We start from the raw sequence: 18,398 nt of genomic DNA on the forward strand, positions 1-18,398 counted from the left end.
TACAGAGTAAGACTGTATCAAAACCAATAAACAAACAAGCAAACAACTCCCTACCCCAACAAAACTCCCTCAAGATTCTAACAGTGGTAGACGGTAGCACACTGTGGTTTGAACAAGAGCAGCACCCACAAGCTCATATTTCTGAATACTTAGTCATCAGTGGCACTATCAGGAGGTGTGGTCTTGTAGGAGAAAGTAGGTCACTGGGGGTGGGCTTTGAGGTTTCAGAAGCCCAAACCAGGCCAAGTGGTTCTCTATTCCTGCTGTCTGTGGATCCAGATGTAGAACTCTCAGCTACTTCTCCAGCATCATGTCTGCCTGCATGCCATCATGCTTTCTGATATGATGAACTAGGCCTCTGAAACTGTAGGCTAGCCCCAATGAAATGCTTTCTTTTTTCTTTTGGTTTTTTGAAACAAGGTTTCTCTGTGTAGTCCTGGCTGTCCTAGAACTCACTCACTCTGTAGATCTGACTGGCCTCAAACTTAGAGATCTACCTGCCTCTGCCTCCTGAGTCCTGGGATGAAAAGTGTGTGCCACCACTGCCCAGCTTAAATGCTTTTTTATAAGACTTGCTGTGGTCTTGGTGTCTCTTCACAGCAATAGAACACTAAGACACACACTTTGCAGCCAAGAGCAGAAAGAAATATATCTGGCCTTATCCATTATCTATAGTACTGTATTGGAGACATGCTGAAGACCAGAGGCCTTTTAGGAGGTTAGGAGTCTGGGTTTGACCACAGGTGAGATGCATCCGTGAAGATGCCAGGTCTGTTAACAACACGGCCCATGGGAACTGGTACTTTCTGACTTTGACGTAAGAAAACAGCAGCCTGACAGTTACCACACCAGAGAGCTGTGGACAAACCCGTGCTGTTATTGGTGCTATGAAAGCTAGGTGAGATGGAGCAACAGATGCAAGGGTGGACAAGGACAAGCAATGAGTTGGGACAAGGTATGACAGAAGAAGGAAAGCTTCACAGTGAAGGCATTTAAGCAGAATCTGGAAAAGGTGAATAAAACTTTGTGAGATGGGCAGAGGGAGGGGCAAGGGTACAACGGTAGAGGCGTGAAAGGAGTTAGTGTATTTGGGAACAGTAAGTAACTTATTAGCGTCTCTGGAATGGAGACTAGAAGAAGCTCGGTGAAAGATGAAGCAAAGAAAGTAGACCAGGCTGGACCGCAGGAGGCCAAGTGACCCCACGCTAGCCTTCTGCTTTTACGCCTGCTCCTCTCCTGACCTTCAGAGTCTAGCCTCTAGCCTCATTCTGTTTTTTCTTCAAGGCTCTTGACCTGCCATCACCCCACTCTGGGCTTGCAGTCCTGGTCTTGACTCTTCGCCTATACAGCCAAGGACTTTCTGTTTCTCCACCCGTTCACAGCCCAACCAGCTTGTAGCCTGCATGCTCAGACTGGACATATCCTGACTGGAATTCTGTCACTTCTGAGGCCAATTGGGGCAGACATGGACTGGAAACTCAGGAATGTGTCTCTAGAGACGCTGACATTTTAAGTAGGAAGCTGAAAGAGCTAGGTGGTGTTTTCATTTCTTTTTCTAGTTCACACAGGGCTAACTTTGAGAGAACTGAGGATGTGGAAAGTGAGTCACTGGCTGCATAACTGGGACTCCACAGTAGGGTCCAGTAATTGAAACAACATTTTCCTGGCAATGGAGGGATTCATCTCAGAAAGACCTGGAAAAATTCATTTTATTTTCTTCTATGTATCTTTATTTCCTACCACATTTTATGAACTTGTTATTCAAACATAGGAAAAAATGTGAAAGCATGCAAAGACAGAATAACTAGTTAAGGAAGTTAGCGAAAGGAGAAAGGCAATAATGAAGCCAGGGTTAGAAAAGCCATCAGAGGTCCTAGGAACCCTATGGCTCCAGACATCCAGTCTGGGAGCAGCTGCCTTGTGGATGTTACCGCATAACAAGTATGTTTTAGAGACTACCTGCGAACAGTGTGTCAACAAACCCCTAGGGACTGTAGAGTGGTTTAACATTTGGAACTTGGAACAAGCTACCTGGGCTCAGTCCTGGCTCACCCATTTCCCTGCACCTTAGTTTCCTCATCTGCAAGACAGGGATGGTTCTTATTTTATAGGATTGTTATGGTAACAAACTAATCTGATAGTTGTAAAGTACTTGGGACTGTGTTAGGCACAAAATCAACATAGTAAAATATTGTTTCTAAAATTATCTGTGCATAATAGTGTACATGTTCCATCCCAGAGGCAGAGGCAGGTGGATTTCTGTGAATCCAAGGCCATCTTGGTCTACATAGTGAGTTCTGGGCCAGCTAGGGTTATGAAGTAAGATCTCTTTCTTTTCTTTAAAATTAAGATGTGTTTAATTATTTTTTCCTTGGTTTTTTCGAGACAGAGTTTCTCTGTGTAGCCCTGGCTGTCCTAGAACTCGCTCTGTAGATCAGGCTGGCCTCGAACTCAGAAATTCGCCTGCCTCTGCCTCTAAAGTGCTGGGATTAAAGGCATGCACCACCACTGGCCGGCGATGTGTTTAATTATTAGTTGCTTCTTATTTTGCTACATTAAAAATAATTGAATAACTTTTAGATATAGGTCTATAAAACCATCAAAGGACTATAAGGACACAAACTGCTGTGATCTGGACTAATCTAAGAGTGAAATTTATGAGATTGGTATATGTGTAGTGATTTTCTCTGAGAGCAAAACCTTTCATCTTGGAAGATCTTGAAGACACAGGATGTCAGAAAGGAGGTGAGACAACAGGATTTTCTAAAGTAGATGAAGTACTTTCGTCCTTCAGAGATGATTCTTCCCCCCCCCCCGGGGGGGGGGAAGACGACAGAGTTTCTCTGGGCAGCCCTGGCTGCCCTAGAACTCACTTTGTAGACCAGGCTGGTCTTGAACTCAAGAAATCCACCTGCCTCTGCCTCCCAAGTGCTGACATTAAAGGCATAAGCCACCACTGCCTGTCCAGGGATGTTTCTTAAGCTCAGGAAGTAAACAGAGAAAAGTCTTCAGGAAGTCCCTGAAATTGACCAGACTCACTAGGCCCCTTTCCCTCAAGCACATAAGCTGTAAGGACTGCAGAGAGATACCCTCAGGCAAAGGTGCTTAGAAGAGCTGCTTACAAGAGGCTCAGAACAAGCAAGCTGCCTGGAGTCACAGACCAACACTGTTATGTGTAAAGAACACTATCCCATGCCTAGCCTATCCAGTTGCCTGCAGCTATGCACTGTGTTCCAGGTTTCAGGCTTTTGTGAGCCATCTCCCATGCTGGGGTGGGCTTTGGTGATGCAGCTGTCTTTGAGTCGTTTCTATTCCTGTAAGTAACCCCTTGCCCATACTCTTGTAAGTAATTCTAATAGATCTTTTTTTTTTTTTTTGGTTTTTTGAGACAGGGTTTCTCTGTGTAGCCCTGGCTGTCCTGGAACTCACTCTGTAGACCAGGCTGGCCTCGAACTCAGAAATCCGCCTGCCTCTGCCTCCCAAGTGCTGGGATTAAAGGCGTGCGCCACCACCGCCCGGCAATTCTAATAGATCTTATTGGTTCACCAAATGAGACTTTAGTGGTGCCTCTACTTTGGTCTGTCATCAATTTCCTATATAGAATGGAGATATGTTTGTCCTTGTCTCCAAGAACTATTATCACATAACATAAAGATAGAGAATACATCTATCAGAAAGACTGGGTAAAGCTCTTCTGATGAAAATCCCAATACCCAAATAAAATACCCAAATAAAACAAATAAAACAAATAATCTTTGAGGAAGACAGAAATGGAGCAAATATCAGAAAAACAAAACAAAAAACCAAGGAATGGAAAGTACACTTCTGACTGCAGTTGACTAAGGCTTAAAGCATCTGCAAAGTGTTGTTGGAAAAGTTATATAACTTTTACAGCCGAGGAGCCTTATGGGTTGACACTAATGGCAAGGATCTGATTATTGCAGCATGTATTTTTGTCCAGAAAGCTGCTCCAAATGAAGAGGAGCAGAGAGGGAGCAGTGAACAAACTCACGTATACTTTGACTTGTGGGGAAACTCGTGACCTGGAAGTGAAAACATGGAGCCAACTAACTGGCTGAGGTGAATTAGAGACTGTACAATGAGAGTAGTCAGATGACAAAGGTGGACATGAGAGCTCGAGAGAACAGCTACTTCTGCATCTGGAGATTGCTGCAGGCCGCTTCTCCCTCCCAGGACAGTCAGAGAAGCTAGACAGTGTATAGAGACCGTTTGTAGTGAGTTCTTGTTGAGGATGGGAGCACATGGAGATGAGAGAAGGGATATTTAATGCTCTTCATTCATTTGATTGGAATCTATGTTATGTGACGGGAGTAATGGTAGATGAAGTTGGACCTTGAATACTAGACAAAGAACTATAGATTTCTTTTTTGTTTGTTTGTTTGTTTGTTTGTTTGTTTTTTGTTTTTTTGAGACAGAGTTTCTCTGTATAGCCCTGGCTGTCCTGGAACTCACTCTGTAGACCAGGCTGGCCTCGAACTCAGAAATCTGCCTGCCTCTGCCTCCCAAGTGCTGGGATTAAAGGCGTGCACCACCACCACCTGGCAGAACTATAGATTTAATGATATAATAATAGTGTCTAGAGGAGAAAAATTCCAGAGAGAGGTGGGAATTAGGATAGCTCCATTCCCCCTGAGGGCATATGTTGAGCTGTCGTGGGAGGGGACAGTGGTAGTCACAGAGGTGGTGGAGCTCAGAATCTAGGATTCCTATCTGCTAAGAGATGTTTACAAGGAAGCAGATCTCTTGGCAGAGAGAGATCTGCTGGTGGGGCAGGGTGTGACCGAAGCCAGCTTCCCACTTAGAACTTTTGTGACATGCTAGAGTTATACGGGTTTGTAGGCTGAAATACGTGAGAGCAGCTCAGTGTTTCAGGAGACTTGGGTGGAAAGGATCAGAGTTGAGACGTTTAGGGTGAGGGGAGATACACAGCACACTGGGCTTGTTGCTGAAAGCTCTGGAAGACAAATTGAGCTTTAGCAGGATGGCTGCCCAGCTGTGACTCAGCACAGTACCCAAGTACTCTATCTGCCTGGTGCAGGGAAGGGTGAGCCCTCTCTACCAACGAAGCCTCTATAATACATTTATACACAAGGGGAGGCTTTTATTAAATATTGCTACATTAAAAAAAAAGTCATGTCAGTTCTGTATGTTTAAAAACCAAAAGACGAGCCGGGCAGTGGTGGCGCACGCCTTTAATCCCAGCACTTGGGAGGCAGAGGCAGGCGGATTTCTGAGTTCGAGGCCAGCCTGGTCTACTGAGTGAGTTCCAGGACAGCTAGGGCTACACAGAGAAACCCTGTCTCAAAAAACAAAACAAAACAAAACAAAACAAAACAAAACAAAACAAAAAAATCAAAAGACGAAAGAAAGAATGAAACAAACGCACATGATTAAGGCTTAATCATAAAGAATCTTAAATGCTTAAAACTACATTTATTTGTTTGTATGAGTGTATGTGTGAGTGTGTGAGTATGTCTGTGTGAGGTGTGTGTGTGTGTGTGTGTGTGTGTGTGTGTGTGTGTGTAGGTCAGAGGATAGATTGCAAGTATAGATTCTCTCCACCATGGAGGTCCCAGGGATCAAACTCAAGTTGAACTGACTCTGCAAGCTGTCCCCTAATCTTCACATTAGTGAGTGAGCTCACACACATATACACATACATACATACATACATACTTACATACTTACATACTTACGTACAAACAAACAAATGTAATGACAGTGAAAGAAAACAAGAAGAGCCAGGCATGGTGGGACACGCCTTTAATCCCAAGCCCTCAGGAAGCAAAAGCAGGTGGATCACTGTGAGTTGGAAACCAGCTTGATCTATACAGCAAGGCCAGGACTATGTATACTTTATCTCTCAAAAAACAAACAAACAAACAAAACCAAAAACAAAACAAAAAACCCAAAACAAACAAACAAACAAACAAAAACAAAAAAACAAAAAACTCCCCCAAAAACGGAAAAAAGAAAACAGGAGGAAACAAATGGAAATTGTAAAAGTAGTATCCAACAACTCTGTATAAACCATGTGCCAGATATGTGCCAGGTTGACACATGCAATTCTACGCACTCAAAAATATGCAAGGCACATTTTATAGTTTCGGTTAGATGTGGCAGAGACAAGAGTTGCTAATGCGTCTCTGATGAAGCTCTTTCCTTTCTTTCTCCACTGTGCTAGCACTAGCCTTGAATCTTTTACACACGACCTCTCAGTGCTGTGAATCACATCAATGAAGCTAAGTCAGTTTAAACTCTGTGGCTGAGTGGGAGGAGGAAGGCAAAGAACAGGGCCCAGAGGATGTGGTGAGTCTGAGTGCAAGTGCACACATGCATGTGTGTAAAAAGAGCTTAGGAACAGCAGCTCCAGGTTACAGACAGTTACAGAGTGAAGGAGAGAGAGATCTATTCATTTCTATGCCATTGTAGTTATAAGACCAACCTTCTTTGGTGTTTTTCGGAAACACAAATTAATTAATTAATTAATTAATTAATTAAAAATTACTTTTGGGTCAATGAATAATATTTTTTAATATGTCATCCTGCACAGACTAAACCGCAGGGGTTCACTGTGTTTGTTGGGGTTCTAAATACATAAATACACCATAGTTAGAGATGTGAGTATGTTGTTTAAGTTCACAGTCAGGAAACAATAAAGGAGCAGACTTAGGGCTCTCAAGTTCCAAAGCACAGGCTTTTCTTGAGCAATAGGGATATTTCCATCACAATATTTTAGAAAACTGCCCGAGCTACTCCAAAGTAGAAGTAATAGATCCAGGAGAGATGGCTCAGCAATGAAAAAGCACCTGTATGCAATCAGAGGACTGGTGTTTGGATCCCAGCACCCACACAACAAGCCAGCTATCCCTACAAGGGTCTATGACTGTAACTCTGAGAGACATTGGAGGCAGGTTCCTGGCCTCCATCCTAGTCTAGAATTCATAAACTTCAGGTTCAGCAAGAGATCCTGCCTCACAGGAAAAGGCAGAGAGAGATAGAGGACACCGATACTCTTTTTTGTACCCCCCCCAATCCCATATACTCACATAGACACACACACATAAATAAATCTTAAAATAGAGGTAATAAAAGGGGGAATTTCTTTTCTGAGCCAAAATTTGACTAAAGCCGAGAACTTGGTTGGGAAAGTGGTAGAAACCAGGAAAAGGCAAGTGTGTCATTTAGGATTTTGGAATAAATTAAATTTACATCTCAGTCTTTAAGTCAAATTATAGGACATATACTTTAAAAAACAATTTTAAACATGCTTTTCTCTAAAGAAGGAATAGAATACATAAGATCTGATGAAAAAGGCAACTAGGAAGGGCTCACTAAGGAAGACTGTTTTGCTGAGTCTTTCAGGTTAGGGCAGGATTTGAACACATGGAGATAAGAGAAGGGACAGCACGAACAGAGGATCAAAGGTGGGGAAATTAATGCTCTTCACTCATTTGGTTGTATGGTATGTGAAGATGTGAAGACAGTAATGGGAGATAAAGCTGGATCTTGAATACAGACTGTGTGTCTGTGTCCATATATAGGGGTGTGTATGTATGTATATGTGTGTGTGTGTTTGGTGCTAGGGATCAAATCTAAGGATTCATGCACACACCAGGCAAGTTCCCTATCACTGAACTACACCACCATCTGAAGACATAAAGTATTTTAAAGCTGTAGATGACAGACTCACTGCCATGCTTCAAGGTCAGCTCAGGGGCTTTGCTATAAGCCAGACTGAGAAGGGGAGACATGGAAAGCATCCTGACTCATGAAGCAGTGAGTGCAATATTAAAGCTCAAGTAAAACAGGGCTTGACCAGCACAGTGAGGATCCAGGGACCGGCAGTGACGGACAGATCGGGCGGGCGAGGTTCATTATATGAGTGGGTGTAGGCACATGAGAAACTGGGATGTCAGGACTGCTCCAAGGAGGCAGTGAGGCTGGGCCTGATGGTGCATGCCTTTAGACCCAGAATTGTACAGACAAAGGTAGGCAGATCTCTGTGAGTTCAAGGCCAGCCTGGTCTACATAGTAAGTTCCAAGCCATCCAGAGTTATAGAGTGAGTCTGTGTCTAAAAATAAACAGTGAAAGAAAGAAAGAAAAAAGAAAGGAAGGAAGGAAGGAAGAAAAAAGAAAGAAAGAGAAATGTAGTCTCACCATGTAGATAAAATGGAGCTGGGGAAGGAAAGTTACGAGTTTACAAAAAAAAATTTTTTTTGAAAAGCTTTGGGAACAGGAAACAAGGACAACTCCAATTTAGGAGAGGAAAACTGATGTGGCCCCGGGTGACTTGAGTGTAAAGGACACCATGGCTGAAAGTGGCTGAGGTTTCAAGCCTGGGTGACTTAGACAATGACGGGGCTGCTATTAACAGAAAGGCAGAAGTTAGAACAGAAGTTGGCTGCGGGGAACAGCAGTGTGGGAAGGCTGGGGCACAGAGAGTTGCACAGGGAACTGAGGAGGCACAAAAATAACAAATGAACAAAACGTAATGATTCCAGACCAAAGATGGAGGCAACGTTTAGCATTACAGGGCTGTGGATGGAGATGGGTCAGCAGTGAGGAGCTCTTTGTGCTGCTCAGAGGACCCAAGTTTGGTTCCAGTAACCATGTTAGCCAGGTCACAACTGCCTGAACTCCAGGTCTGGCCTCAGTGTGCACCCATAACAAGCGGCATCCACTCACATAGATATACACACATACACGCTAATAAAAACAAAGATCTAAAACAACAAGGTTCGGGCAACTTCTGAAAACAGGATTAGGCAGGTTCACGTGAAATAATAAGTCTTGTCACATAGTAAGCATAAAAATATTCCCTATTGAATGAATTACTTGAAGCTTGTGAAAAATTCTTCTCTCTCACTCGCGCTGCCATTGGGGATTTACGCCACTGAGAGAAGGTATATTCAAATAGAATGGATGCAGAGCCTTTTGAAGACCGATTTGGCCTCCTCCCACTAGGAGAGCAGTATTTAATGCAGTGGTAGCACGAGATCCCTGGGACCCACGTGGTGAACGGAGAACCCACCTCTGAAGGCTGTCCCCTAGCTCCCATGCATGTTATATCACAGGAACCTCCTACGTCCCAAACAAACACACAGACACGTAAAGGAGAACGGGGAGCAATTATGAATGGCCAGACTCTATTCCAGCCCAGGGAAATACGGAAGCCTGCAGCGTGAGCAAAGGGAGGATCAAAACCATGTCCAAAGGCAACATAGGGAGGAAAAGGTTTGTTTCAGCTGTCTGTCTGTCATCAGAGGAAGCAAGTCAAGACCTCAAGGCATGAACTCAGAGGCAGGGACTAGAGCAGAGAGCACAGAAGAAGCTCTCTATGGCTTGCTCAGACTACTTTTTTCTTTTTTTTTTTTAATCGAAACTCAGGATGACCTATGTAGTTTTAAAACAAAGCCTCAATTTTTTGGATTTACTAATGAAGACTCAGAAGCCAGATGTTGGGGTGAAAGCTTGCTAGCTCAGAGAGGCGGAGAAAGCACCCAGCTGACCTTCCTCCTCAGCCACATCCCAGAAGAGCCTCTCTCTCACCCTGTCTCAGAAAACCTTCAAACGGAGTATCTGTCTCTTCTGCTTCCTGTGCATCTCTCTATCTGTCCTCCGGAGTCCCTCTTAGCGTCTATGGTTTTTTTCTTAATAATCCTATGTTCACTTCCTGTCAACTGGTTGCTTGCTCTGCTTCTTGACCTACGGGTGACTTTATTTAATCCGTTTACAGTACTCAATCAGAAGGCTCTTGGATTAAAGGTGTGTCTAAGGCTGATCCACACTACAACTAACAATCCAGTAAATAACAATCAAATATCCTGCAGTACACCTGCCCAGGGCATCAAGAAAATGCCCTGCAGACCTGACTACCAACCAGCCTCATGGAAGCATTTTCTCAGTTGAGGTTTCCTCTTCCCAGATACCTTTAGCCTGTGTCAAGTTGAGAAAAAGCCAACTAGGACATCCAGTCATCTATTTAGGACATTAAGTCACTTCTAATTTTCTACCCCTGTAAGTGACACTGAGATGAATGTCTTGTTTGTATATATCTTTATCTTATTTTCTTGGGCTATCATCCTGGCAGGAGTGTTGAAGGATGTATATTTTCAGGAAATGTGTTAAAATGCTAATGTCTAAAATATCACATACTAGCCAGGAATAGTAATGCATACCTTTAATCCCAGTACTCAGCAGGTAGAGGCAGGCGTATTTTAGTGACTTTGAGGCCAGCCTGGTCTTCAAAGTGAGTTCCAGAACATCCAGAGCTACATAATTGAGAAACTTTGTCTCAAAAAACAAAAATGAAACAAACAACAAAAAATCCTCCACTATAAGCATTGAGCCAAGTATAGTGGTACCTGTCCATAACACCAAAGCTTGAGAGCATAAAGATTACCTTCAGCTACACAGCAAGTTTATGAAGGTTAACCTGGGCTACATGAGGCCCTGCCTTTAAAAAACCCAAACCCAAAAACAACTACAAAAAACCTGTATTAGCCGGGCAGTGGTGGCACATGCCTTTAATCCCAGCACTTGGGAGGCAGAGGCAGGTGGATTTCTGAGTTCGAGGCCAGCCTGGTCTACAGATTGAGTTACAGGACAGCCAGGGCTATACAGAAAAAAAAATGTATTAAAAGCAGGACCAGGGAGGCTGAGATAGGAAGATCTTGAATACAAGACTTATTTGGGCTGCAGATTAAGTTCAAGTCCCTGGGTAACTTAAAATGAGACCTGTCTCAGACAAACAAACAAACAAATGGAAGTCTGGGGATATAGAATTGGAGTAGAGTGACTAGCATATGTGAGATCCGGGGTTCAACCTCCAATATGTCAAAAAGAGAAGAAAAGAGATTGAAGGCACTGGAAGAAATGCTTGCTGAGTGATGGGTCACCTCAGAGACTCTGAGGACATGAGTGGAGGACTTAGGAAACTGAGCTGAGGGGCAGTCACAGGACTGATTGATCTGTTGTCTCCGCTCTGAAAGGAGGAGTGGCCGTTCTTCAGATCAGAAACAGGAACTCAGTGGGTGGACACCAAAAGAAACAGGAAAAGAAGCCTGCTTCTGACAGCGAAAGACACACACTCTATTGCCCTTTCCTTTGTGCCTGTCACTCATGAGTGACACATGTCTGTCACTCTGGTCCACCTAGGTCAAAGCTGAGTGACACATGTCTGTCACTCTGGTCCACTTTGGTCAAACCTTTGTTTTCTATAAGATGTATTTTATTTTTAGCTGTGTATGTGTGGGTCTGTGCCGAGTGAGAGCTTGTGCAGAGCAGAGGCGTTGGCTCTCCCTGGAGTTACAGGTGGTGGTGAGCAGGGCAGGTGGGTGCTGGGAACTGAACTCAGGTCCTCTGGAAGAGCAGCATGTGCTCTTAAATTCTGTGCCATCTCTTTGGCACTAGGTCAGGTATGTATTCAGTATTTTGTACTTAGATTCTCTTTTCAATTATTTTATTTTGATTTAAGTGTTGCATTGATTTTCTTTTTCTTTTTTTAGACAGAATCTCATGCTATATATAGTTCCGGATTGCCCAGCACTTGCAATGTAGACCAGGCTAGTCTTGAACTCACAAAGATCAGCCTGTCTCTCTTCTTCCTTCCTTCCCTCCCTTCCTTCCTTCCTTCCTTCCTTCCTTCCTTCCTTCCTTCCTTCCTTTCTTTCTTTCTTTCTTTCTTTCTTTCTTTCTTTCTTTCTTTCTTATTGTTTTGTTTTTCAAGACAGAGTTTCTCTGTATAGGCCTGGCTGTCCTGGAACTCACTCTGTAGACCAGGCTGTCCCTGAACCCAGAAATCTGCCTGCCTCCAAAGTGCTGGGATTAAAGGCATGTGTCAGCGTTGCCCTGCCTGCCTCTGTTTTCTAAGTGCTGGAATTAAAGGCAAGTACCACCACATCTGGCTTCTTTCCTTTTTATTTTTTTAATTATGTGTATTCGTGTGTGTGTGTGTGTGTGTGTGTGTGTGTGTGTGTGTGTAGACCAGATGAAGGGATCAGATCCTTGGAACTGGAGTTTGTGAGCCTTCTGATGTGGACACTGGGAACTAAAGCTGGGTCCTCTGCAAGAGCAGTAAGCTCTCTTAACTGCAACATTGCCTCTCTGGCCCCCTATTGGTTTTCCTTTTACAAATAGTTATTGTTCATCTGAATGTTTAATTTGTGTGTGGGTGTGGGTGCCACAGCGCGTGTGTAGGGTCAGAGGCTAACTGTGTGGAGTTGGGCAAGACACATTAGTGCATGTGTTTTTGTTTTGTTTTAATTTGCCTCTGTTCCAAGGGTTGATATCTTGATGTTCAAGTCAGATGCCTCTGTTGGATACTTCATCTACCTCGCCCCCATTCACATGCCATTCTTCACTGAGCCCTAATTGATTATATATGCCTACAAATAGTTCTCTGTTGTATTTTTCTAGCTGTGACTTCCAATACTATTTTATATATATATCATATGTGTGTGTGTATGTATACATATATTTCTGTCTCCTCTATTACAGAGTAAACTGATATATGTATTATGTCATCACTGAATGCACATCTAGGACTTAACCATGGGTCAGGACCAGAGACTGTTCCTTCAATGACCCGTGATAACTCGCACAGTGTTAGAAGGCTCTGGGACTTAGAACATTTACTATTATTCTTGTGTGTGTATGTACAATGTTTGTGTGTGAGTGTGGGTACAAGTGTGCCACTGTGCATGAGTGGAGGCCAGAGGACAATTTCCTTAGTGTGTTTGCAGTATCCACTGTGGGTCCCGGGGTTTGAACCAGAGTATCAGGCTTGTGTGGCAAGAGCTTTTACCACCTAAGTTCGAAAGAAAGTACATTTTAAAGTATCATTACTTCTGTTTAAAGGTTATAAAATAAAGAGCTATGTCTGAGTTCAAGAAGCGTTCTGCATACAAGCTGAGTAGCCTTGCATTGATTTTTCACCCACGCTTGTAACCGCTACCCCCAAACTGACCTTTACCTGACACTTAGAGATAGGATATGAATTCCTGGACCTACTAGCCATGGTGTCAGTTAAGAGCCGCACCTGGGCCCTGTGAAGTGGCATGCTCAGGAGAGTTCATTGCTGCCACATCTGACAACCCGAGTTCAATCTCGAGGACCCTATGACCAGAGGGTGGAACTGACCCCCAAGCGCTGTCCTCTGACCTCTGCACATGTGCCATGTCATTTGAGCACTATCCCTTACACATATGGACACGAAACAAATAAATCAAATATACAAACAGTAACATTTGTATGGAGCGGGGAGGTCCTTCTGTACCACACTTGTAAGTTGGTCAGCTTGTTATAGCTGATGCCCGGAAAGCCATCTGGTAGAGTGTACTAATGTCTCCTTTGGGCTCATCTAACAGAGGCAACATATATTTACTGCAAATTTCAGAGTATTTCCAGAATTTCCATCCTTTCCAGGGTTGATGCAGGTCAGGGGATTAGGGAGTGTCAGTGGCTGGTTTTGTCTAGTTGTTACTTGAACATTCTTGCCTGGGGTAGAGCACTCACCAGCAAGCAGTGACACAGGGCATGAAAATGTTGTTGATTTGTTTCCAGCTCATCCCAGTCCAGCTGCCAGCAGCTTGTGGGTCTGAGGATGAAGGGCAGTCCATAGGTCAGGGACTCACAGATCCCACTAGATTTCAGAGCCCTGGAAAAGAAAGACTTCTTAGTGGTATCCGGTCCTTTAACCACACCCATCTGAATGCAGCTCTGGACCTTATTGTGGATCGGGCTGTGTAAATTACAGAGTGTGCGGTTAGTATCAAACATGGAGTCTGCACACTGAAAGTTTTCAGAGCTCAACAGTCTTCACGTGGGGCCTTATAGTAAGAACTAGAAAGCAGCAGAGCTGGGCTTTGCCATCACTGTTCTGCTTGAGAGCTGGGTCCCCCGAAGCAGCAATCTAGAACCTAGAGTAGTGGTAGGGTGGGAGTTGGATCTTGATACCCTTTTCCCCTTGAAAGGTTCATTCCTGTACTAATCCTAACAGGCTTTTGATAAACATCCATTGGATGGTTGGCCGCCTTTGTATCAACCTTGCCCTTCTCTGCACTCAGACACCACGTTTCCAATTCTTCCTGTATCTCCAAGTCTTCTGTGGTAGCAAGCCTACATCTGCCCCTCTGGCCTCCACTTGTTGAGGAGCCCAGCCTTACTTTTTTTAATGACAAGCTTGTAACTGCTATTGGCCACTGACTGCTACCTGACTGCAGAGGTGTAATCTAAATCTCTGCCCGTCCAGCCACAGAACCAGTAAGAACAGCTTAGACTGGTGAGGCTTCCTCAAAGCTTACTTGATCACTTGCAACTTATACGGAGAGTCTGAAGACAGGGATGCCATCTGGTAGAGCGTGCTGATGTCTCCTTTGGGGTCATCTATTCTCGACATGCCATCAGCTGTACCAGGAAGCAGGGATGGGCTGAGAAATCGCTCTTGGAGATCACATTTCAGACATACTACAATAAAAGGAGAGTTAGAGAAGAGGCTAGGTTACAAGTTACCCCAGGCTATGCCTTTAAGAAACAACAATTACTACAAGTTTATACCACTAAGCAGGCAAGGGTCAGGGGAAGGTGGGGGATGGGACAAAGAAAGAATGCTTGGTTTGAGGAGGTAAAGCAGATCTGCCACCTGAGGTCTAACTATTGCTTTAAACAGTTTATTTCTTCTCTGAGCCTGACATGATTGTCCCTTGCTTTACTGCTGGGCTGGCTTTACTATGAGCTGTTGTCTCATAGCAAGAGGTCTGGCTTGTCATTCAAGAGGACCATGTATTCTTGGTGGAGCAGCTAATGGTAAAATATGCACAGGCCCTTGGGTATCACATTAGGAAATCTTGCCTCTGCTGCTTCCCTGTGGCTTTGGCAAGCGTGCTAGTCAGATGAAGGAAGAGCAGGAAAGCGGAAGTCAGAGAGTCAGCTGACTGCTACTGTTTTCCTCTGGGCTCTTCTAGGGGCCATCAGGGGCTGCGGGAGGGACAAGTTCCTTAAATAGCTTATTTTTAATGCCCTGAAAGGAACATTGGAGTATTGGACTGAGTATTGGACTGAGTAGAAGGCTGCAGAGCACAGTGGTGGTATGTCAGGTGTGTATAAACCGGAACTGAGCTAGACTACTCTGTGTATGGCACTCTGCTCTATTAAACTTTTTTTTTAATTTTTATTTTTTTTGGACAGATTTCTTGCCGCACAGATTGACCTTTGACTTGCTATGTAGCTTGAGAGGACCTTGAAGCCTTGCTTCTCCTGCCTCTACTCCATGAGTGCTGTGGTCTGAGGGGTGTGTCAGGATTTTGTATTTCTACCCCAGCAGTTACCTTCAATGTTCTGCTGCTCTGAGCCTGACTCCTTGATGCTACAAGGTGTCAAAACATGTATCTCAGGTTTGAATATCTATGGCAAATGTGCAACTCTACGAACACTGGATCCTTGTGAGAAGGGGATGATGATTTGTGAAATGACTGGGCTGCCATGTGGGGCTTGCTTCTGAGTTGTTACAGTTTTCCTCAATTTGAGGTCTAGCTAATGAGATTGTTAGGAATTTTATTTTTATTTAATGTCTGTCTGTCTGTCTGTCTGTCTGTCTGTGTTGTACATGGGGGCAGTGCCTGAAGAAGGTGTCAGATCCTCTGAAATTGGAATAACAAGAGATTGTGAGCTCCATGTGAGTGCTGAGACCTGAGTCTAGATCCTCCATAAGAACAACAGGTCCTCTTAGCCACTGAGCCGCCTCTCAAGCCCCAGTGAGAAGACTTCTATTTATTCTTCTCAGCACAGGCAGTGTTGGTATTATCAAAGTAAAAAGTCAGAGTACCAATAATGCCTACCATTCTGAGTGAGAATACTGAGAAAAATGCTTGATTATCTGTATCCTTATATGGTGTAGCCACTGTCTTACCACTGAAGTATCAAGGACTTTGCTTCTGTCATTACTTGGTCCTTGTTGGTTGGGATGGTCACTCTTGAGAACTTTTTCTCATCACCAGACAGCTTCACCCAATTCTCACCCAACCCCTGGGCCTCAGATTATCTGTATTTTGCTGCCTCTCTAGAGTCATCCAGAGTTCTAACTCTAGACAAGGATATTCTTAGTCTACAGAATCTATCTTTTCAGGGTTGTGTACTTGGATTATCCTTGGCTCTGGAAGAAGGAGAAAGACTCTGTGGAGTAAGAAAAAGGTGGATGTTTTCCCGGTCAGTTTCACTGTTATGCAGCCAGGCTTTGAAGAAGACCTCCATGCTGACAACATCGTTGTCTAGAGTCTCAAGGACAATGTCAGCTTCCAGGATAGAACTCTCTGCAGAAGAAAGGAAAACTGTGGTTAAAGTGGGGTCTTTCAAACTTAATATTTATTTATTCAAAGATTTCCCTAGGGGGAGGCTGGGAAGATGACTGAACCATTAAGAATATATACTGCTGGGCTGGAGAGATGGTTCAGCGGTTAAGAACACCATCTGCTCTTCCAGAGATCCTGAGTTCAATTCCCAGCAACCACATGGTGGCTCACAACCATCTGTAATGGGGTCTAGTGCCCTCTTCTGGTGTGTCTGAAGAGAGCAATGGTGGTGTACTCATATGCATAAAATTTAAAAAAAAAAAGAATATATACTGCTCTTGCAGAGGACCTGAGTTCAATTCCTGGCATCTATATCATTTGGCACACAACTAATTGCCTGTAACACTAGCTCCTGGGGTCTGATGCTTTCTCGTCTAAAATGTGAGAGCACCTGTACTCACACATGCAAACAGATGTAATTAAAAATGAAAAATAAGGTTTTTTTTGTTTTTGTTTTTTCGAGACAGGGTTTCTCTGTGTAGCCCTAGCTGTCCTGGAACTCACTCTGTAGACCAGGTTGGCCTCGAACTCAGAAATCCGCCTGCCTCTGCCTCCCAAGTGCTGGGATTAAAGGCGTGTGCCACCACCACCAAGCGAAAAATAAGTTTTTACGATTATTTGAAAATAGATTTGTTTTAGTTGAAAATTGTTTTTGTGTTGGAGCTGGAGAACTGGATGACTCAGCTGTTGAGAATACTTGTTCTTGCAGAGGATCTGGGTTTGATAGTAGCATCCACATGGTGGCACACAACCATCTGTAACCCAAGTCTCAAGGGATCCAACACCTCTTTGGACCTCAGTAGGCACCAGGCATGCATGTGGTACAAATATATACACATGCAGGCAAAAGACTCGCACACATGAAATAATACAGTAAGTCTGCATGTATGTTTATGCACCAGTAATGGAGTTATAGACAGTGGCTGTGAGCTGTCTTGTGGTGCTGGGAAATGAATTTGGAAGAACAACTGGTACTCTTAATTGTTGACTCATTTCTCCAGCCATTTATTTTAAATGTTTAATTATGTATATATGTCTTTATGTAGGTGTATGCATGTAGCCCCCTGAGCTGGAGTTACAGATGGTCATGAGATACTTGTGTGCTGGGAAAGTGAACTCGGGACCTCTGGGAGAGCAGCAAATGCTGAGCCATCTTTCTATTATTATTGCTGCTACTATTATTATTATTTTCTGAGACAGGTCTAATTGTGTATCTTGGGCTGTCCTGGATCTCACTATGTAGATCAGGCTGACTTTGAACTCACAGAGAGAGCTCCCTGCTTCTACCTCTCAAGAGCTGGGATTAAAGGCATGCACTATCACACCCAGTTAAGTGTTTGTTTGTTTATTTGGTTTTCTGAGACAGGGTTTCTTTATGTCCTGAAACTTGCTCTGTAGACTAGGTTGACTTCAAACTCAGAGACAAATAAATAAAATAATAAAAAATAATAAAGAGGCCTGCCTGCTCTGCCTCCCAGTGCTGAGATCAAAGGAGTGTGTCACCACCACCTGCAAAGTGTTTAATTTTCAATTAAACAGTTTTTTGAGACAGAGTTATGCTATGTAGCTTCCCTGACCCAGCATTCACTGTGTAGAGCAGGCCTTGAATGTGTCACGAGCCTGCTACCTTTCTTTCCAATTCCTGGGATTATGAACATGAACCAGTACATGCACCTAATTTTTAGTTTTATAAAATTTGAAAAATATAAACTTTAAGCATACCTATCTTTTGCCAAATCAACTATGTATTAATATCTGTCCTAGACACATTCTTGGAGTGTACACAAGAGACTTACACAAAGACATTCAGCACAGCATTATCACCCCAACAATCAAACTCCAAACAGGAAGCATGTCTAGTTAGTGTCCATCAACAGAGGAATGTTTAAATAAATTATGACATATTCAAACTGATTTGTACTATGTAACCATTAGCAATTTAAAGCTAAATTTGCTAACACGGAAATTTAGAAAGGAGCAATATGATCCTATTCGTAGGAACGTAAAACTACCTGTGAACATGAATC

At 43.5% G+C, this 18,398-nt stretch overlaps 1 protein-coding gene across 1 annotated transcript in view; it reads right to left on the reverse strand.

The window, feature by feature from the left end:
- Window positions 1-18,398, reverse strand: part of M1ap (meiosis 1 associated protein) — a 79,433-nt gene that overhangs the window by 11,854 nt on the left and 49,181 nt on the right. The window contains exons 4-6 of the mRNA XM_028762418.1: window positions 16,159-16,332; window positions 14,329-14,491; window positions 13,541-13,682 (exon numbers count right to left, since the gene is read on the reverse strand). Coding sequence (XP_028618251.1) covers window positions 13,541-13,682; window positions 14,329-14,491; window positions 16,159-16,332 — 479 coding nt within the window. The remainder of the gene's footprint in view (window positions 1-13,540; window positions 13,683-14,328; window positions 14,492-16,158; window positions 16,333-18,398) is intronic.

Source organism: Grammomys surdaster, unplaced genomic scaffold (genome assembly GCF_004785775.1).
Source record: "Grammomys surdaster isolate TR1022 unplaced genomic scaffold, NIH_TR_1.0 133, whole genome shotgun sequence".
Classification (NCBI taxonomy): domain Eukaryota; kingdom Metazoa; phylum Chordata; class Mammalia; order Rodentia; family Muridae; genus Grammomys; species Grammomys surdaster.